General features: G+C 40.8%; 1 protein-coding gene across 1 annotated transcript in view; it reads right to left on the bottom strand.

Annotated features, from left to right (window-relative positions):
• Nup93 (nucleoporin 93) overlaps positions 1-20,927 on the bottom strand; it is a 97,616-nt gene extending 76,689 nt beyond the window's left edge. The window contains exons 1-2 of the mRNA XM_078032354.1: positions 20,790-20,927; positions 7,892-8,088 (exon numbers count right to left, since the gene is read on the bottom strand). Of these exons, the coding sequence (XP_077888480.1) occupies positions 7,892-8,070 (179 nt within the window). The 5' untranslated portion in view covers positions 8,071-8,088; positions 20,790-20,927. The remainder of the gene's footprint in view (positions 1-7,891; positions 8,089-20,789) is intronic.
• Positions 20,928-23,314: the final 2,387 nt, after the last annotated feature.

Raw genomic sequence — 23,314 nt, 5'->3', positions numbered from 1 at the left:
CTTCCATGATCTGATATGTGTTGACATAATCATTCCCTACTATGTCTTCCTATCCTCTATGCCATACTTCTTTGTTGTTGGGGTAGACAAAAGTTAAGTCCATTCTCTATGCATCAGACCACAAGTTTGGCAGAAACAACAATAGTGATGGACAAGAAACACCACTGTATGAATATCCTCTTGTCCTACCATGCACTTAATTATTTTCAAACTAGTCGGAAACTGCTGGCTTCTTCAGGCCAATGCAACTTTAAATCATTAAAAGCTCCTGGTACTTCATAAGACTGCCAATGCAGACAGAGGATGAATTTTTAAACTGAGGTTTCATGGCTGCTGAATTTCATGGTCAACCCCATCTCCAGAACCTGGCTTTCTGCCCCTCTTTATATAGCCTTTTCTTTCCCCCACGTGAATGCATTTTGGAAATTTGACACTCAGGATTTCAACATCAGGATTATAATATTCAGGACTAAATCTTTCAAAATCATGACTGCCACCTCTCCTGATCAATTCCAGGACTTCCTGTATGGCCCTGTGGATCTGTATGGACCCGTTTCTAGGGATCCGTGAGTAAAAACTTCCTTCACGACAGTCATTTCCCTGTCTGTGCCTTATCATACCTGATTAAAACAAATCCTGATACTTTTAAATACTTTCCTTCATTTTATTAGCAATATGTACATACATTTGCATCACCTGCTTTTTAAAAACAGATTATAAAGATAAAATCCACATACTATAAAATCCACCCATTGAAAGTATATAATTCAGTGTTTAAGTATAATCAGATTTGCACCACCATCACCACAGTCAACTTTAGAACATTTTCTCACCCAAAAAGAAAACCTTTACCCATTAGTAATCACTTCTCACTTCCCCCCATCTTCTCACTTTCCCGCATCCTCTCACCCCTGGCAACCAGTAACCTATTTTTCTCTCTCTCTAGATTTGCCCATTCTGGACACTGCACATAAATAGAATCATACAATATGCAATCTTTTGTGCTGGTTTCTCTCAATTAGCATAAGACTTTCAAGGTTCATCTACGTTAGAGCATGTATTAGTATTTCATTCCTTTTTATTACATCCCATCATATAGCCATGTCCATTTTATGAATCCATTCACTAGTTGGAGGACTTTTGGGTTGCTTCTGTTTTTTAGCTATTAGAAAATTCATCCATGAACATTCATATACAAGTTTTTGTGTGGACAAATGTTTTCATCTCTTGGATATACATCTAAGAACTAAACTGCTGGATCACATGGCACCTGTATTTACCCTTCTGAGGAACTAATGAGGTGTTTTCTAACAAGGCTGAATTATTTTATATTCCCACCAACAGTATGTGAGGCTTTCAATTTTTTCCACATCTTGTCAACACTTATTGTATCTTTTTGATTACAACTACTCTGGTAGGTATGAGGTGATACTTCACTGTATTTTGACTTACATTTCCCTAATGGCTAATGATGTTGAGCATTTTTTCATTTGCCATACTGGATAAAGATCTTTTTGCCTGGGGTTGTGGCTCAAGCGGTAGTGCGTGCGGCCCGGGTTCGATCCTCAGCACCACATACAAACAAAGATGTTGTATCTGCCGAAAACTAAAAAATTAAATATTAAAAAATTCTCTCTCTCTCTCATCTCATCTCTCTTAAAAAAAAAAAAAGATATTTTTGCCCATTTTAAAGTCAGGTTGTTTGTCTTCTGTTAATCAATTCTAAGAGTTTTTTAAAAACACATTCTGGGGCTGGGGCTCAATGGTATAGCGCTCACCTAACACACATAAGGCACTGGGTTTGATCCTCAGCACCACATAAAAATAAAGGCATTCTGTCCACCTTAACAACAAATATATACATATTTAAAAAACACATTCTGGATACAAGTCTTGTAGCAGATACATAATTTGCAAGTATTTTCTCATTCTGTACATTTTTTTTTTTTTTACTTTCTTTTTGGCACTGGGGATTGAACTCAGGGGCATTCTACCACTGAGCCCATCCCCAGCCCCATTTTTGTATTTTATTTACAGACAGGGTCTCACTGAGTTGCTTACCTCTTCACTTTTACTGAGGCTGGCTTTGAACTCCCGATCCTCCTGTCTTAGCCTCCTAAGCTACTGGGATCACAGGCATATGCCGCCAGGCCTGGCTTTTTTTTAACTTTCTTTAGAGTGTCCTTTGAATCACACAAGTTTTTAATTTTGATGAAGTTCAATTGATCTAGTTGTCCCAGCACCATTAGTTGAAAACATATCTTTCAACCCTGAATGGTCCTGGTACCCTTATTGAAAATGAGTTAATCACAGACACATGGACTAATTTCTGGACTCATAATTCTGTTCCATCAATCTACATATCAGATTCACATCTTTATGCCAGCATCATATAATCTTGATTACCATGGCTTTCTAGTAAGGTTTTTACAGATTGGGGGGGGGGTTGTTGGGGTTTTTTTGTTTTGTTTTGGTACTAGAGATTGAACCCAGAGGTGATGAACTGCTTAACCACATCCCCAGCACTTTTTATGTTTGTTTGGTTTTTTTTAGAGAGAGGGAGGGAGGGAGGGAGGGAGGGAGGGAGGGAGAGAGAGGGAGAGAGGGGGAGGAGAGAGAGAGAGAGAGAGAGAATTTTTATTATTTATTTATTTATTTATTTATTTTTAAGTTATCGGCGAACACAACATCTTTGTATGTGGCGCTGAGGATCAAACCCAGGCTGCATGCATGCCAGGCGAGCGCACTACCACTTGAGCCACATCCCCAGCTCCTTTTTATGTTTTTTTTTAATTATTTTTTTGTAGTTGTAGATGGGTAGCATGCCTTTATTTTATTTACTTATTTTTGTATATGGTGCTAAGGATCAAACCCAGTGACTCACATGTGCTAAGCAAGCGCTCTGCCACTGAGCCACAGCCACAGCCCCTTTATATCTTTATTTTGAGACAGGGTCTCTCTAAGACAGTTCTCTTGCTTAGGGCCTGGCTACATTGATGAGGCTGATTTTGAATTTGCAATCCCCTTGCCTCAGTCTCCGGAGTCCTGGGATTACAGGCATGTGCCAACCCACCCGGCTCAGTAGGTTCTGAATAGGAAGTATGAGTCTTCCAATGTTCTTCTGCCTTTTAAAGATTGTTTTGGCTATTATAGGTCCCTTACATTTAGGAGCAACTTATCAATTTCTGAAAAAAGGGCCAACTGAGATTCTGATAAGAGTTTCTGTTTAATCTGTAGATAAATTTGAGGAGTACTACAGACATGGTGGTACACACCTGTGAATCCCAGTGGCTCAGGAGGCTGAGGTAAGAAGATCACAAATTCAAGGCCAGCCTCAGCAACTTAGCAAGACCCTAAGCAAGACTCTACCTCAAAATAAAAAAATTTAAAAAGTTGGGGATGTGGCTCAGTGGTTGAGCATCCTTGGGTTCAATCCCTGGTACCAAAAAAAAAAAAAAATTTTTTTTTTGAAGAGTATTAACAACTTAATATTAAGTTGTCTGATCCATGAACACAGATGTCTTTTACCTGCTTTTCAAAATAAGTGGTAGAGTTATTATATACTTTCTTCCACCTTGCAGTTTTTACTTAATAATATGCCCTATAATCACTCCATAGTGGTGTATTTTCTCACTGTAGTGTATGTTCCTTGGTACTACTGACCAACTACTCCAGTATATAGATATACCACTTATTCAACCAGTGCCCTAATGATGGACATTTTAGTTGTTTCTGATTCTTACTATTATTACAAATAATGCTACAAAGTTTTGTCTGCACAAAACTTTTCATATTTTTGTCAGTATGTCTTTGGGATAGAGCCCTAGGAATGAAATTACTGGGTCAACTTTCCTAGCTATTTCTAAATTCTGTCCCATAGTACTTTACCTCCACTAGTGATATGTGAGGATGCAACTGTACAGTGCCCAAATGTTTGATTCATTTCTGTAAAGCTGAAACCTTCAGAATTTAAAAATTCACTCTTAGAATTATTAGGAAAGAATGGTCCTCTAAATGGGTAGCATATGTGCACTCTATGGCTTATACCCAACACATGAAGAAACTCTGATGACAAGAAAGAAGGAAGGGGACAAGGAAATGTTGATGAAAGAGATAGGAAATCTAGGGTAAAGATGGTTTTACAAAACTTCCAGTTTTTAAGGATGGAAAATTCTGAAGTTCCCTGCCTTCACATGCCCCGTTCCTATGAGCTAGACAGCCTCATAAGCAGAAAATCATAGAAACTAGAGTCAAACACTTCAGTCCTAGGAGAGCAAAAGGACAAAAGCTATTCCCAGTATACATGGGATACAGGAAAAAAGTCAGGAGGCCTGAGTTCAAGTCTCATTTAATATTTACTACTGAAAATCTTACATACATTACTTTTGCAAGCTTTAATTTTTTTTCTGTTAAATATGAATAATAATCCCTGCCCTTCCAATCTCTCAGGCTTTGCAGACCAGTCAGGAGGATATTTATCCTTTGGGAACTAAAAACCCTTCAGGAATTTGCCATATGGCAAAAGTCAAAAGATTCTTACTGACCAAGCTGAATTTGAATTCTTGTTGTCCACTTGCCATCTGACCCTTTTTATTTATTTCACAGGGTAAGTTTAGGAGGAAATTATATAATGCATATTAAGTGCATGGCACAACAAATACTAAGTGCCTAGAGAAAAAGCTTAGTAGTAGTATCACAAGTGAAGTTATAATTTGCCATATAACTTTGGTCAAAAAAATGTTTGCATATGCTTTATATAATCATGAAAGAACTGTAAAAGAACAAGCAAATTAATAACATTAGTAACCTTGGAAGATAAAGTTAGAGGGAGATTGACTGCTGGCTTTTTCTTGTACATCTCTAGGTTGTCTGGCTTCAGAATTTAAATGGAAAAATCCAGCAAGCCATCTCTGATAGGAAGAGTGGGGGATGCAATGGATGATTAGCACTTAGAGAGGGCTTCAGAGATATCAATATTATATATCTTAACTGAGTAATATGCACTTGGATATTCTTCGAATTTATTATTTACGCCAGGAGTCACTACACTTATTCTGTAAAAGAATATTTAAGGCTTTGCAGTCCATATAATCTGTCAAAACAACTCAACTCTACTATTGTAGCACAAAAGCAGCACAGATAATAATACACAAACAAATTAGCATGGCTGTGTTCCAATAAAACTTTAATAGGCTGGATGTGGCTCATGTGCTAGAGTTTGCAAACCCCTGGTTTACACCTTTAAATATTATGTATACTCTTCTTTAGGTGGGAAAAAAATTGAATAATTCAAAAAGATCAAACACACACAAGCAAAAAAAGCTATCAAATCCATTCCCCAAAATGCAAAATCCAACAAAGTATAAAATGAATAAAAGAATTCTGCACAAAACAATGCAGTCTTAAATCTATAATCCAAACTAACATCTTAAAGACAGAATTGTCTTTCAAAATTTTTAATTTAAAACTGTTTTTTCCTATTCTGTTCTTTCTTCAGCCCTCATCATGTACTAAAATATTCGCATCACACTTTCTGTCTCTGCTTATCAAGAAAATGGAAAAATACAGTCATCAGCCTTTTGGTCTCTTTTTAAACTCTTGCCCCACCCTATACCCATTCTTTCAATGTTCCAACTTCCTCCTCCCTAAAATAATGAATTTAAGGTAGAAAGAGATGAAGAAGAATGGAAATTTACAAGAAAGAGTATGACTGATAATTGTTACCAAGAAAACATTTTCCTTTTTTGCTCTTAATAGGCTGTAAAGCTGATGCAATTAAATTATAACTATAGCAACTCAGCTGGCAGCCCAGGCCTGGTGCCCCAGCAGCATCTCTGCACACAGCAGAGCCTACATGCTTAAGGCTGGGGGGAGCTGCAGGCAGCCAGGAGCAGCAGTAAGGGGCCTGTAGGGAGGGCAGCTTAGCAGAAATGTCTAAAGACTGGCTGGAACTTTGGAGAACAGTGTGGGGGAACAGTTGGCTACATTTTGCTCCAAAGCTAGATAGTTTAAAAAAAAAAAAAAAAACCCTGCCAGGGTTCCTCTTACTTGCTTTTACAAATGTCAACAGAACCAGAATCAACTAGTATTTTAAAAAATAACAATCTGGAGAGGCCTACTGAAAAATTCCCACAACATCCTTATTGACACTGTAGCCAAAACACTGAGTTCTGTTTTTTTGATTGTTTGTTTGTTTGTTTATTTGTTTGGGTACAAAGGATTGAACCCAGGGGCACTTAACCACTGAGCCACATCCCTAGCCCTTTTTTATATTTTATTTAGAGAAAGGGTCTTGCTGAGTTGCTTAGGGCCTTGCTAAATTGCTGAGGCTGGCTTTGAACTTGGGATTCTCCTGAGGCAGCCTCCCAAACCGCTAGGATTACAGGTATGCACCACCACAGCTGGCCAAAACATTCAGTTCTCAAGATCAGTTGCAAAAAATAATGTAGGCCTCATACTCACTCCTGTAACAGTATTAAGTATCTAAAACAGACAATGTTCCTGCATCAACACCACTACTTAGTCTTTCTCAAATTCAAGAAATGAAGACTAAGGCCAGGAAGTAGTGGAACATGTCTGTAATCCCAGAAGCTCAGGAGGTTGAGACAGGAGAATCACGAGTTCAAAGCCAACCTAGCAACGGTGAGGCACTAAGCAACTCAGTGATACCCTGTCTCTAAAAATACAAAAAAATAGGGCTGGAGATGTGGCTCAGTGGTTGGGTGCTCCTAAATTCAATCCCGGTCCCCCACCACAAAAAAGAAACGAAAACTAAGGCAAAATCAGAAAATTTACTATATTTCCTGCACAGAAATCTCAGTGATTTTCTGGACCCATATAAAATCATGTTAGCATCTGCCTTTCATCCTACTGTGGCCCTTCCATCAGGACTACAGAAACGTGTGCTCTGGGTGTGAACGTTGTCTCACCACTCACCAAGTGAGGAATCTGAGTTACTTGGCCTCTCTGAGCCTTTGTTGTTGTCCCACTGTTAGACGGAGATCACAGCACTAATGCTGGCTGTGCAGGCAAAATCTTAAATCAGATCAGGTTTCTAACAAAGAGTAAGTAACCAATAAATCATACTTCATACTCCTTACAAAAAGCAAAATGTTTTGTTTTTTCTGGTCTGCCCCTCAAATTATAAACTCCTTGAGGGCAAGGACCATGCCTTCCTAATTCATGATTATAGTCCCATATATGATCCAGGCTTGGCACACTGGAGACTATAAACACACCTGTGAGGAATCGACAACCCAACTGATGCAGTACACAAGCAGTAGCTGCTGCCCTGGTTACTCAGCATTTTCCCTGAGTAGCAGTCTCTCAGGGCTCACCCACTTTGCTGTTTTACAATCAGCTAGAAGGCACTGTATTTCAAGGCCTTTCAAAGGGAGCCTCTGGGGTCACTGACAATAAGCAGACAGAATCATCCCCACTTAGATGGATTCTCAGCACTGAGTACTCATCAATTTCTCCCAAACACCCTTAAAAATTTTGCTCATTGCTGAGGGCTTTCTAGCTTGGAAGGTACCACTTATCTGCATCTACTAACACATTATAGGCCACTTAGGACTCTTGAGTTGGCAAGCCCAAACAGGAACAACAGTGACCAGTTTCTGCATGACAGAGTTCTTTCAGTCCCTTCCCACCCAATCATCTCTGCCTGTGATATGGGCTCAGAGCTTGGTCAGGCAGACAGGCAGGAGAACCCGAGACAGGCAGGGAGTCAAAGGCTGCCAACCTGTTTACAAAACCTCTCTTCAGTTCCTGAGAATATGGCTTGTGACTGTCATTCACAGACTGCATCCAAATTCAAGGCAGGAAAGAAGAAATGGGTCCTGCCCCGGAAACCACTCAGAACCAGCGCTGCCTCCCCACCAGTACTCACGCCTTGACATCTGCTGTCTCCTGGGATGTGCGTGTGAGGGTACGGGAACGCAGGCGCTCGCCTGCTTGCTGGATCTCCTGTAAGTTCCGTTCCACATGGGGAAGCTCGGAGATGCCCTCAGTTTCAGCAGCAAGCTGTTCAGCTTGCTGAAGGAGCTCACCAAACCCTTCAGTATCCATTGGAAACACAGATTCTAGGTGGGGGAGAAAAAAGAAAAGACCTAAATCAAGGGAAAGATAGACTTCAAATATTGCCTGAGTCTGTTACCAGCTTAATGAAACACTAGGTCTTTTTGTAAATAGAAAAGGAGACAGCTCATCAACAAGCAGGATTTGTTCCTGAACATAGCCCAAGAACAGGCCTGACACAGAAAATGAATCAGGCTGTGAAGTAACAGATCAGTTCTGTGCATATTGACAGCCCCAAGACTGATTTCTGCTACCAGAGCAAATGCAAAGATATTAAGCTGCAGACCACAATCCCAGACTCCTTCTACAAACCTACAGAAGACAGAAATGGAAGCCCCCTCCAGGAGAATCAAAGATCAAGCACTCCACACCACCACCACCTCCTCCTCCTCCGATGGTCTCAGAAAAATACCAAAAGGTGCCACACAGTGTATAGGGTCTTACCTCACAGAATCCTCACAATGACCCCATGAGACACCTGAGGAGACAGAGGCAACTATAGTCCATGCCCAGAATACTCTGCTATGATTTGATTGAACTGAATCAGAACACAGGTCTTCTTCTGACCAACCCCACCCCCATTTATTCTAACACAACTTGTATCATCAATAACACAAAGACTTTCTTTTTTACTCCTGCCCAGGTCTCCATTCACATGTTCTTTAGCTTACAAGATCACTAAGGGCAGTGTCCATTCGTTATGCATGACCTTCAGGACATTAGACTTAATTGTTAGTATACCTACTTTTAAAAATACAGATATTACTAATAATTCTGCTAATATAAATAGCAGCTAGCTGTTAGACTGAACATGATTAGCAAGATCAGCTGTTTCTCCAAAATGTTAGAGAAAAGCCCTATGAATAGTGTTGCTATTTAACATACATTTATGATTCTTAAATATACCATACCATATTTCTATAAGATGGTCCAGTAAAAAAACATTCTCCCTGTCCAAAAGAATGTTTCTAACTCCTACCACCATTTGAGTCAATACAAGATAAAATGTATCATCATCATTCTTTAAAGGGAGAAGAAATTCCTTAAAACAGTAGCTCTTGTTGCTTATTCTTCCCTTCTTTGTTTTAAATCCCTGGTTTCTATTGCATATATGAAATCTTACTGATCTAGCATTATAGTTATAATGTTAATATAATACATAATTATATCTCAGCTATGAAGTACAGGTTAATGTTAAAAGGGCACCATTACCGCCATAAATCCACAGCAGAAACATAAGGACTTTTTAAAATGAGCATTAAAGGACATTAACTTTAAATGCAAGGGCAAGAGGTTAGAGCAAAAATAGCTTAGTGGAGTAAACATGAAAACACTTTGGCTATGAAGTTTCAAGCTGACTTTTAATCTTTATTTAAAAAAATCAAAAACACCATCACTTTTAAACCAAAGTTTCTAGAAAATGATTGAAAAAAAAAATTTTTTTTTTGACCCAACACAATCAGGCTGTAACAGGCTATCTCTGCCTGTGGGAGAATGGGGATGGTAGACAGGAAGGTATTCTTCAGACCTTGCCTCCCACAATGTATTCCCAACCTAACAACCAGTGATCCTTTTAAATTCAGTCAGATGATACCCCTCCTCTGCTTAAACCTCATAAACAAAACAGAGTGCAGCGGATGGGGCCCCAGTTCCCCTTACTACCCATATTCATCTCCAGCTCCAGTGCCACTCTTTGCCTGGACTCTGGCCACACTGGGGCTTCCCTGCTGGTCTCCATGGATCAAGCACATTCTAACCTAAAGCCTCTTCCTGTTAACTCATGGCTGATTCCTTGTTTCAGCTCAGGTGTCACCTTGCCTTTGAAGCCAACTCTGAGTATTCTATTTAAAAATGCAACTAAACTCCAGGCCAGTCCTTCCCCATCTCCCTTACAATCACCTTCACTAGAAGATAAACTGCACAGAGACAGAGTTTTGGCCACTGATATACCCCAAGCTCCTCGAACAGTGTCTGGCACCAATGCCTGGTGCTCATTTGTCAAATGAGTTGGAGAGCTTTTACTGCTCTACTTGTTGGAAATCTGTCCTTCTCAAAGGCTTCCTGCCCTCCCCTGACAAATCAGCATCCACTGGCACACAGAGACCTGAGCAAAAACATTCCCTTCTGACTACCAACTGATACTTAACATTTATGGGGCTGCAGAGCATAAGGCACTAATAGTATAAGTGGCATGAATTTAGATCACATTTGGTTCAGACAAGTGCTTTCCCTCTAAATATCCAGATGAAAATCAGTAGTATTTTAGAATAGCCAAGTTTTCAGGTGAGCAGAACTCCAAACCAAAAGAATAAATAGGTAGATGTAGAAAGAATTTTCTACATGTCTCAGGTTAAGAATACAAAGAAAATTGAGTATATCCCACATCTGCTTGGGAGGAAAGAAAGAGATATATTTAATATCACAGTTTTGTTTGTTGGGGTTTTTTGTTTGTTTTGTTTTTTGTTTGGGCTTTTTTGGTATTAGAGCTCAAACCCAGGGTGCTTTACCACTGAGCCATATACCCAGACCTTTTTATTTTGAGACAGGGTCTCATCAAGTTGCTGAGACTGGCCTTGAACTTAGGAGTCTCCTGTCAGCTTCCTGAATAGCTGAGATTACAGATGTGTAGCATCACACTTGGATTATAACACCACAGTTGGGAAAAAATTGGATCTGTCCTGCATTATAACTCAAACAGAAGAAATTAAAAGTTTTACTGAATTTTCATATTTATACTTTGATGTAGTCATCATCCCATTTCATTAAATGTTTTCAATTAATGATTTCATAAACTTATAGTTTTTATCCCCTCCACAAAATAAATATCAATTTAGCCATAAAATAAAGATTAAGCCATTAAATCAATTCTAACCCAAGGGGGGAGGAGCCTTCCTAGCATTGTCCAAATGATCCAGGAGAGAAAAAAAACCAAAATCCAAGCTTTGTGTTGGAAAATCTGGAGAGCTATGGAGAAGGGAGCCAGGAAGAAGCCACAGTAAGAACTCACAGAAGTGGGTGGTGCTGGGGTTGTGGCTCAGTGGTAGAACGCTCACTTGCATTGCATGTGTGAGGCACTGGGTTCGATCCTCAGCACCACATAAAAATAAATAAATAAAGATATTGTGTCCATCTACAACTAACTATATCTATCTATATGTCTATATCTATATCTATGTAGATAGATAGATAGATATAGATATATAAAGAATTCACAGAAGTGGGATTTAAAACTGCAGCAAAGTAGGGTCTGGACATGGAAGAGTCAGCAAGGACAGGCTCACAGCACTAGGACTCTTATAGGTCAACAATGACTAAGCCTTTGTGCAATTAGGAGAGGCCTTTGGCAACTCTGAAAGATGCTTTGCAGAGCATCACAGAAGGTACAGTCCAGAGAATCAAACTGCCAACTATCCAAGACACTGAGAACTTTAAAAGTAAGGCAAATTTATCACTGCTCTTAGAAGATGGATTGATTACCCTTGGGGTGGGGCTGAAAAATCAGGTTTTCTGAGTGCTAGTTAACAGTGTGTTCACTTAAAATTCATCAACCTAGATTCATGATCTGTGTGCTTTTCTGATCATGCAGCACACTTCAGTAAAAAAGCCCCTCCTAAAACAAAGGACAATGACCCACTGGTTTTCAGAGACTGCAGTAGGGCATGCTACTCTGCTAAAAACGAAGAAAGTTCCTAGTGGAAAGTTCCCAAGATCTAGATCTCTTCCCCACACCTACAGGATGCTGAGGAAATTAAAGAAAAAATTAAAGTCCACAGCTTTAGAGAGACAGTTCCCACCCAGAACTAAAGCAAGGAGTGGCCAGATTCCCATCTCTTCACATTGGTCTGCTTTAACCTGTCACTCAATGTCCAAAAAACATTCATTCTGGGGGCACATCAACATTCTTAATGGGGGGTGGGATTCCCAAACGGCATATAAGGTGAAACAAACTAAATTATAAAAGCAGAGCAAAAATGCAACAAATAATTGCAGTTCACTTTTTTTTTTTTTAAGGTGTAGATAGACACAACACAATGCCTTTATTTTTATGTGGTGCTGAGAATCGAACCTGGGTCCGCTAGGTGAGCACTCAATAGCTGAGCCACAATCCCAGCCCTACAGTTCATTTCTTTTAACAAGTGAGTCTTAATTGTGAAAAACCTGATCATTTATACATCTTCGATATAACCATGTTAAATATTTAATCAAGCCAGAAAAGAATAGATACTTAAATACTCAAACTGCTAAGTTCTTTAAAACCATTTAAAATCAGTATTCTAAAACAGTGGCCCTTTCAGGATTTTGCAAGTGATCTGAATCTCAGTCTCTGATGCTGTACATGCTTACTATATTAAAATGTCTATGAATCTGTTTTCTGCGATTATCAGTTCTTCAGTTTATTTTAAAGCATCAGCCACAGAAGACTACCTCTTTACATTTACCCAGGGCTTGTGGACTCTCATGCTGGGGAACGACTGAGTTCTCTAGAGACCACTGAATCATCCCAGAAATAACCATTACACTAGAGTTCTCTTGACCCAGGCCAATGCTACTTCTAGAACATACTCCAGAACAGTGGAGCCTTCAGAACCTCAAAGCTGACAGGGACAAAGAGGCATATGAAAGGCCTCAGCTACCCATACTAGACCTGTCAACCAACTCTTGCCAAGTTTCTAGTCTCCTAGGGCAAATAGTGGCTATTTTAGGTTTTGTGGGCCATCTCTGTCACAACTACTCAACTCTGCCATTGTAGTCTGAAAGCAGCCATAGATAGTATGTAAAAATAAATAAATGTATGTCCTCTAATAAAAATTTAATCGTGGATGTTAAAATTTGAATTTCATGTACTTTGAACACATCATAAAATATCCTTCTTTGGATTCTTTTATTTTTCTCTCCTCCTGTTTCCCCACCTCCATCCTCCAGCCTCCTCCTTTGGTTTAAAAAAAAAAAAAAAAAAAAGCCCCTCCTAAAATAAAGGCCAATGACCCTCTGTAAAAAGTATAAAAATCCTGCTTAGGGCTGGGGTTGTGGCTCAGTGGCAGAGCCTTGCACATGTGAGGCACTGGGTTCAATCCTCAGCAGCACCTAAAGATAGATAAACAAAATAAAAAATATTTTTTAAAAAAATCCTGCTTAGTTTATTTGGCTTTGCAGGAGGATTCCAAGTTCAAGGTCAGACTTAGCAATTTTGAGACCCTATCTCAAAACTATAAAGGACTGGGGAAGTAGCTCAATGACAGAACACCCTGGGTTCAATACCCAGTAATGAAACAAAACAAAAAGCCATGTTTGTAGTGGATGATAGATATACATTAAAAAAAAAAAAATTCTGTCTTCCAGAAGTTCTTAATGATATAAAGTTTTGATTAAGTTATGATTTAATGTCAAATATTTTCTAGGAGATTTTTTGAAGCCAGGGATGTTTATAATTAAATGATAAAATGTTGCCAAGTTGGCAACTTTGGAAAAAAACTAAAACAGCACTTTACATTGGTATAAATCAGCATTTTTTATAAAATAGTTTGTGTATAGCAACCCCTTGAAGGAGTTGGAGAGATTTGGATTTTATCTCAGAGATAAACTGATCCACCTATTGTTCTGCTACTAAGTGAACAGTCTGGATTTGAACCAGTGATTTGGGCTCAAAGTCCAGTCTTCTACTTAACCCATTCTGTTTAAAGTATTTTTTTAAACTTATTTTATTATCAGTTAAAAATTTAAAATAATCCTAAATAGAAAAAATACCATTAGTTGCAGATTTTGAAGAAAAAAAATGTATAACTAGCAATATTGGCTACTACTTCTAAAAATGAACTCTCTTCGCTTGACAACATCAAAAAGTATAGTAGACCTAACTGATTTTGGTAGTTGCAGGGTCTTTGCAGTGGAAAGGGGCAATATTTGGGGATATAGTAAAATTAGAGCTCTTCAATTAGTGGTAATAGTATTATTTGATTATATGATGCTCCTCAATTTACAATGGAATCATGTTCAATAAGCCTGTGGTAAGTTGAAAATATCATAAGTCAAAAATGCATTTCATACACTTAACCTACTGAAAGAACATCATGGCCTAGCAACACAGAACACGTGGAATCTGCTATTTCCTCTTGTGACTGTATGACTGAGAGTTTGGCTCTGCCACTGCCCAGCATCTCAACAGAGTATACTATGTCATATTGGTAGCTTGGAAAAAAAAAATCCAAATTTACAGTGTGATTTTTATTGAATGTATATTGATTTCACACCATTGTAAAGTTGAAAAATCATCAAACCATGGTAAGTGGGGAACCATTCGTATTGAAATTAATGCAGGGAAAGTGGTTAGCATAGCTCCCCTTGCAAGTCATTGCTTCAAGAGAGATTCCTTTAACACCAAAGAAAGATGGATGACCTTGTCTTTCCTCTTTTATCTATCTCGGCCCTTTGTATTTCTTGGACAACTGGGCTGTTTGGATTGTAGGTGATAAAGGAGAAAAATATATTCAGGTGGGTTCTAGTATGTTGCACTATACTTGAAAAGAACATGAGTTCCTTCTAGCATCCTGTGTATTAAGTCAAAAGCACATATACAGGACAGATTTCATCATATACAGAATAGATATCTTCCTCAAATATACTCTTCAAATAAACACTTTAAGGAGGGAAGAAGAAAAGCAAATGTCACACCTTAATCATTTTTAAGTATTTTTACTACCTGTTCTAGTGAGGGTAATTTTGCCAGGATGTATGGGTAGTAAGCACTGAACCAGGATCTATGTATCAGGGTCAGCTCAGACAGCCTAACAGAGGTTGGAAAAAAAGAAAAAAAAAGCTTAGGGCTAGAAGTATTTCAGATTTGGGATTTTTTTTCCCTTCAGATTTTGGAATATTTGCATATGTACAATGAGATATATGATATATATAAATCCAGACACAAATTCATTTACGTTTCATGTACATAAAAAGAGGCTGAAGGAGGGCTGGAATAGCGGCTCAGTAGGAGAGCGCTTCCCTTGCATGTGTGAGGCACTGGGTTCAATTCTTGGTACTACATATAAATAAATGAATAAAAGTCTGTCAACAAAACACACTTTAAAACATAAAGAGGCTGAAAGCAATTTTATACAATATTTTTAATAATTCTGTGCACAAAACAAAGTTTCATGGTGTGGAATTTTCTTCTGTGGCATCAGGTTTTTGTTCAGTAAACTTCTGTGTTTTTTTTTTAATATTTTTTAATTGTCAGTAGATTTTTATTTATTTATACATAATGCTGAAAATCAAACCCAGTGCCTTACACATGCTAGGCAAGCACTCTACCACTGAGCCACAACCCCAGCCCCTGTTCAGTAAGTTTGATTTTGAAGTATTTTGGATTTGGGGTTAGAGGCCAGGGGTACTCAATCTGTATTGGTTCTGACTGTCTCTCTTCTTTATGGTTAGAAGACATTAGTCCACTTTTTACTGTACCTAAAGGCTGTCAATTACAACAACCACCAAAAAAAAAAAAAACACCTCTTAATAGATATTACTTTTCCAGGAGCCCATGGAAAAAGAATAAAAGAGTAATAGAATAAAAAAGTTGTTGTTGGCCAGGGACCATGGCACAGGCCTGTAATTCCAATGTCTCGGGAGGCTGAGGCAGGAGGGCCACAAGTTCAAGGAAAGCTTCAACAACTTAGGGATATCCTCGGCAATTTAGTGAGACTCTGTCTCTAAATTAAAAAAAAACAAAAAGGGCTGGGGTGTAACTCAATGGCAAAGCATCCTTGGGTTCAATCCCCAGTACCAAAAAAAAAAAAAAAAAAAAGTTGTTGAATAATTCTTTATAGTCCCATAAGACTAAAAAGACAGTAGACTTCATTATAATTCAGAAGACAGACTTCTAGACAAAACAAAGAACTAATATAAATTAACCTAGACAGAAAAGAAAAACTTAGGTAATTTAGTAACAATAATGTCCTGAATGACTCAGTGTTAGCAGTAAGAAAAGTGTAGGTTTTCCTGATACATAAAATATCACTTGTATTGACTGATCTTCAGCGAACAAAGAAAAGTAACCTGGTAGCAGGTAGAAACATAAACAATCCACATAAGAAACCTTCTGATAAACTCCTTGTCCAAGCCAGGAGAAGGCCGATATGGAAAGTAAAAACTATGGACTCCAGCCTGGCTCCACCTCACATCACCCCCTGACCCTGGGACTGGATCCTCCCTGAACCTGTTTCCTCACTGGTAAGATGATGGGGTTGTCTCAGGTAATTTCCAAAGGTCTGCCCACCATGAAAAGGTCATAAAGTGGGATACTTTATGAAGTCTTTAAACTTACTTTATGCTTCCTCAGAAGGAACAGCCTCATTTTCAGGTAACAGAAATTATCTACACACAGAACCTTAGAAATGACACCAGCTCCATCTTACAACCGGCAATGAGGAATCAGATCATCAAGTTTGCCCCAAAAGGCCTTTGGCCCTGGATCTCTCTAAACCAGTGATTCTCCACTGGGGATAACTGCCCCACAAGGGACATTTGGAAATATCTGGAGACATTTTTGGTTGTCACAACTTTAGGCATCTAGTTAAGAGGCCAGAGATTCTGGTAAACATCTTTAACACACAGCACAGCCTTCAACAAAGAAATATTCAGCCCTAAATATTAATAGTTCCCAGCTTGAGAAGATCTGCTGTAAAACAAAGGTTTCTTGTCCTGAAGGCCACAACACCTAGATTAGAAGCACTAGGAAACCCTGGAAATATATGCATTTTTTAATGTAAGAAAAGCACTAAACCTTTTATCAGGTTCTAATAAAAGCCTAGGTCCCTCCCCCTCACAGAATTATCCCATCTGAGTTTTTTATGGTGTTATATGCACACCCTGGGGTACCACATAGCAATGGAAAAGATCAAACTACAGCTTCATGGGTCAATAGATAAGTTTCACAGACATAGTGGAGAACTAAAGAAGCCAAACACAAAAATAGAACATAATATGATTCTATTCATATGGATCTTAAAAACAGGAATGGTGCTAGAAATCAGAACACAAGTTATCCTTAGGGGCATGCAGAAATGCTTACTGGAAGAAAGTATAACAGAACTCTCTAGATAATATGGATTCAACTGTTCTCCTCAAAATCCTTTTGAAGCCCTAACCCCGAGTGGGATGGTTCTTGGAGAAGATGCCTTTGGGAGGGAATGAGATTTAGGTAAGGTGTTCAGGGTGGGGTCCTCAGAATGCAATTACTGCCCTTATCTAGAAAGGGGAGACACCAGAGAGCCTGCCTCCCCACACACAGGAACAAGGAAAAGTCACGTAAGGAAAATAAGCAGCAAGATGACAGTCATCTACAAGCCAATAAGAGTCCTCACCAGAATCCAACCATGCACAGACCTCCAGCCTCCAAAACTGTGAGAAAATAATTTTTCTGTTGTTTAAGCCACTCAATGTACAGTATGGTACCTTAGCTGACAAAGGTGCTTTGAGTACTGGAAATGTTCTATATCTCAATGTTGACAATGGTCACAAGAGTGAATACGCAAAGAAATCATGGAGCCACACCATTAAGGTCTGTTAACAGTTTTTAGGAGGAAAAGCAAGAAACATTATTAACATAAAAGAAAACAATTAGCATTATCACCACAAGTTAAAGCTGAGAGATTTTTACTTTTCATTTTATACCTGTTAGCCTGAATTCTTTTCAATTATATACATGACCTAATATAACTCCTAATAATTTGTCCATTTTTGGACTGTTCAAAATTCCCAACTTCAGAGTACTTACATTACCACTGTCCCTGAATCCTCAATGACAATAACTGTCACCTCCACACCTGCACCCTTGCACTCCAATTCCAACCTGAAGATTCCAGGCTCCACCTGTGCATTTTCTCTCAATTATATTTGTCTGTATCTCTATCTCTGTCCCTCGCTCCTTTATACACATACACACATATCCCACATCTCACCATTCAATTATCTGTCCACAACCACCACTACCCCTGGTTACCCTTCCCCTCTTCTCAACTCTGGCCCCAGCACCTTCTCTCTGATTTTTATTCACCCTTCTCCTTTGCATCTGAGCATAACTCAGACTGTACTCTTATAAAATGTCCCTCCCTCTCCGGGCTCAGAAACCAAACACACATAGATAAATGAAAGCAAACAGGCAGGATCCTCATTATCTACACTCTTGCTACTCCCTAACAAAAACTCTGAAATCAAATTCTGCACATTCAGAAAACATTCCTAATTCTCCAAACTTACAATCCAAAATCATTATCTGGCAAAGGTACTTACGTCCTGGGAATGTTCTGTTGCTTCCGTCCCCCTCATCACTTAGCCAGATGTCTTTTCCTTTAAACCCCAGTATTTGTTGAGATGCTAGAACATGTAGGCCCCCATTCTAACCTCTCCCATTGCACATCATCCTGCTCTCTGTGGCCACCTCAACCTTTCCAACATCATTTTCCTGCTAAAGAGCCCTGGCTGGCTCCCTCTCACAGGGTTTCAGATGAGACACTGCTTTTGACTTTCTAAACTCTCAGGATAAACCCCATACATAGTCATCTGATTTCTTCTGTCCCTGACCATCCCTGTACGGGCACTGCTTTGTATCCTTGCCCATGCCATTTCTCCCAACCTTCCACTGCACCCCTAAGATTCAGCCAGCAAGTCCACTCATTAGTTGAGTGACTTTGGACAAAGTAATTACTCTCCACAAGCCTCATCTGTGAAATGGAAAAATGGGGTTCCACCATCATGCCATAGGCCATGAGTTCCAAATTGATGGGGCAAGCTAATCTTGGACTTTGCCTCTAAAACTAAATAAACTTATTTTCTTTATCAAGTCTTTGCCCTTGCCAGAAATGCTCCCAGATATCTCCAGGACTCACTCTCTTATTTCAATCAGTTCTCTGTTCAAGTATCCCTTTCTCCTTTAGTAAAACAGCCCAGGGACCACATTTTATATGTGTATGTTTACTGCTGTGGTGTCCTCCACAGGAACATCAGTCCAATGACAGCAGAATTGTCTCATTCACCACTTTTTCTCCAAACCTACAACTTGGAACATTGATTTATTTCTTATTTATCAACTATATTATTGTGTGTCAAGCCTTGGTGCTAGGCACACATCCTGGAATAAAACATAAACCTCCCCACACTCACATTTTAGAGGAGAAAGACAAACTATACACAAGATAAATAAGCAAAATACAAGTGCCAAGAATAACTAAAGCAATGAAGGAAGGCAAGAAGTGAGGAAAGCCTCAGTTATTAAGTCCTTAGTGAAGACCTGAGAGTGGGAGGGTAAGCCACATGGATACTGAACTGCAAGTAAAGGGCCCTGAGGCCAAAAGCATGTCAGTAAAAGGGGAGGGAAGCAAAATTTGAGCTTGAAAAGCAACATTGGATCAGATTATATAAAGCTGAACAGCTCACTGTATTATTATTATTGAAATGGGACTCAATGGAGGGTTTATTAAGTAAGGAGGGAATATGATTTGATGGCCTATGTTTTAAAAAGGATCACTTTGTGCTATGCTGAAAACAGGGACCAGGGCAGAAGTAAGAAGACCAAATGGAAAGCTATTTCAATAATCCAGGTGAGAGATGGTGATGATGGGGCAGGGCTGTAGGCAGTAGCTGTGAAATGAGAAAGAGAGAGCAGCTAAGATGACACAAAAGCCATCCTTTTTTCTATTACTGGCATAGGAAAAAAAAATGGCATGAGTAGTCTTTTAGAGAAGGAGATGGTGAGAAGCTTGCTAGCTCAATGCTCAGTTTGATTCGACTATCATCCATCTTAGTGGAGACATTAAATAGGCAGCAAGGTGAAGGTCAGCAGAAGCCTAAGCTGGAGACATAAATATGGATGCTAGCTAGTCTATGTTAAAGCAGGATAATATCAACATAAGTGAAAAATGAAAATGTGGAAAATACAAATGCACACTGGAGAAGAGTTGAAAGAAAGAAAAAAAAGCTTCAAGCCTGAGGATACCCTCCCTTACTCCCCAGAAAGAAGACGAAAGGTGACCTCTGCTTGCGTTCAAAGACATCTGGGGGGGGGGGGGAGCCAATCTCCTTCCCCTAGCAGAGGGACAAATCGTCGGATCGTCCAAACTTTGGCCAAAGACCCATGGAGTCAGCCCTGTGATTTTTAAAAAACAGATCCATTATACTTGGCATCGCCCTTGCAGAAGATAAGGATGCAGCGAGTCCAAGGAAAGGTGAGCCACCTCCAGGTTCCAATCATTAGCAACTCCTTGGAGACAAACCAAGGTTGACAGAAGCTCATGGGGTGGTCTCCCCCGACCCCTTCCCTCGGAAGGCAACGGCTCGCGTACAAGGTGTGGGACAGGGTGTTGGGCACGCGAGCTGGCAGGGCGTGGTCAGTGGGTACTCAGGCCCTTCACCAAGGTTTGGAGCCTGGCGGGCTGGCGCGGAACGTGGCGGAGGTGTGGCGCGCCGCGGCAGAGCCTACGAGGGGAAGGAGGGGTCCTGGGGCCGAGGCCCTGGGTGCAGAAACAGGGCGGCCACACGGCAGCCCGGCGCCTAGATGAGGCGGTAGGACAAGGTGTGGTCGCCGGCTCCGGCGTGCCCGACTGCCGTGAGGCCAAGTGTGAGCGGCAAGGCTCCCAGCGTGGGGGCAGAGCTCCGCCCAACCTCGGGGTCCGGTGTCCAAGGACAAGCCCCGGTCGCAAAGCCGCCGCAGCTACATGCTTACCTAGTAGCACTGCAGCCTTCCTCGCCGTCCGGGTCCGGCCGGGGAACGCGGCCGCCGCTACTCGCGCCGCCCGCCCGCACTTCCTGATTGGCCGGCGCGGCCGCTCCCAGAAGGCCCCGCGCGGCGCGCCGCCGAATGAACTTTATGGAGACCAGCGGCGGAGGACAAGGACATGGGCGGGGCCTGGGCGGGGTGGGGCGGGGCCTGGGCGGGGTGGGGCGGGGCCTGGGCGGGGTGGGGCGGGGCCTGGGCGGGGTGGGGCGGGGCGGGGCGGGGATGGGCGGGGCGGGGCGGGATGGGCGGGATGGGGCGGGGCCTGGCTGAGCGGTCACTCCGGCACGCCCACGTGGTGGGAGTCGGCTCTGCCTGGAGAGAGCGATCTACAGTTCCGGGGGCGTAAGAGATTTATTACCCCTTATTTTATTGAGTACCATTGAAGGGTCATGCCCTGTTCTAGGCCCTGGGGACACAGTCTCGTCCACGGCCTTCATGGAGGTCTCCAGCTGGCGAGAGAAACAAAATATTAATAATAAGTAACTGCGGTTTATAAGGAGAGCTATGAAGAAAACAGGCAGAGTGCTGGGAGACTGGGTGGCCAAGCAAGGCCCCTCTGAGGAGGTGACAGCCCCGCCCGAACGGGAAGGATAGGAAGAGTCGCGCCTGCAGATGACTGACTGCAGAGCTTTCCGAGCAGAGGAGCAAAAGTGAAGGCTGAGGAAGGAGAAACCAGCTTGGCGTTTGGAGAACAGAAAGGGGGGCCGTGACCAGGAGCAGTGGAACACTCTGTAATCCCAGCCCCTGGAAAGCGGAGGATGGCAGATTCAAGGCCATCCTGGGCAAGTTAGCGAGACCCTATCTCAAAAAATAAAATGGGCTGAGCATGTAGCTCAGGGCTTGACTAGTATGTGAAAGGCCCTGGATTAATTCCCAGTGCAAAATAATAATAATGATGATGATAATCATCATCATCATCATCATCTTTCCTTGCCACTTTAAGAGTGACAGTCTGTCGGGCATGATGGCGCATGCCTGTAATCCCAGAGGCTTGAGAGACTGAAGCAGGAGGATTGCAAGTTTGAAGTCAGCCTCAGCAATTTAGCAAGACCCTGTCTCAAAAAATAAAAAGGACTGAGGATGTAGCTAAGTGATAAAACACCCCTAGGTTCAATCCCCATACCAAAAAATATGTGCCTTAGTTTGTTTGGGCTGCCATAATCAACTACCAAGGACTTGAAGGCATATACACAACACAAAATTTATTTTTCACAGTTCTGGAGCCTGTGAAGTCCTGGATCACAGTGCTGGTACATTCCTTGTCTGGTGAGAACCTGCTTCCTGGTTCACAGACAGCAATCTTCTTGCCATAACCTCGCTTGACAGAAGGGATGAAAGAGCTCTCCAATATTTCTCTCTGCTTCCAATACATCCTTTATAAGGACACTCATACTGTTCACAAGTATGAACAGTGACCTCGACTCTTGTGACCTACTCACCTACTAGAATTCTCACCTCCTAATACCATCACCTTGGGGATTAGAATTTCAACACATAAATGTCTTTCTTTCTTTCTTTCTTTCTTTTTTTTTTTTTTTTTTTTGGTACTAGGGATTGAACCCAAGGGTGCTCTACCTCAGAGCTACATCTACATCCCCAGTCCTTTTTACTTTTTATGTTAAGACAGGGTCTCACTAAGTTGCTGAGGTTGGCCTTGACCTAGTGATCCTCTCCCTCAGTCTTCCTAGTCACTGGGATTACCAGTTATGCCATTCCACCTGACTCAACATAAATTTTGAAGGGACACATTTAGTGCATAGCAATTAGTATCCAGCTTTGTTTACTTTTAACCCCTGATACCAGCATTTAGTGTGGTTTCTTTATAAATCATCCATGTTAATTGACAATATGTATGGAGGTGACCTTGTCCTCAGATATTAAATATGTATCCAGATTCTACTGAGGTCTGAAAATATCCACAAAGATAATAGTATCTTGCATGTGAAGAGTGCTTCCTATTTTCATCTTGCTTTTTCCCTTGATAAAAAAGGTTTTTGTTTCGTTTGTTTGTTTTTTGTGGTGCTGGGATCAAACCCAAGGCCTTGCACACGCTACGCAAATGCTCTTCCACTGAGCTATACCCTAGACCTTTTTATTTTTATTTTGAGACAGGTTCTCAGTAAGTTACCCAAGCTGGACTCAAACATGGGATTGTCCTGCCTCAGTCTCACACCATACCTAAGATTACAGGTACAGGCAAGTACCACCATCCTGGATAATTTTTAATTACAGCCAAATGATCATGAACATTGTCAAATAAAAAAATCAGAATATTCTCTGTATTAATCAGGGTTCTCTAGAGGAACAGAATCAAGTATTATTATAAAAGGGAGACTTATTAGGTTGGCTTAAGTGACCAGAAGCTGGATAGTCCACAATGGCCATCTGTAGGCTGAAGAAGTAGAAGAACCAGTAGCTGCACAGTCCAAGATGCTGAAGCTCCAGAACAAGAGAGATCAACAGTGCTACCCCTAG

This window comes from Ictidomys tridecemlineatus, chromosome 15 (assembly GCF_052094955.1).
Source record: "Ictidomys tridecemlineatus isolate mIctTri1 chromosome 15, mIctTri1.hap1, whole genome shotgun sequence".
NCBI classification, from domain to species: domain Eukaryota; kingdom Metazoa; phylum Chordata; class Mammalia; order Rodentia; family Sciuridae; genus Ictidomys; species Ictidomys tridecemlineatus.
The sequence above is the reverse complement of the archived record's forward strand: the minus strand, read 5'-3'. Positions and strand labels throughout refer to the sequence as shown.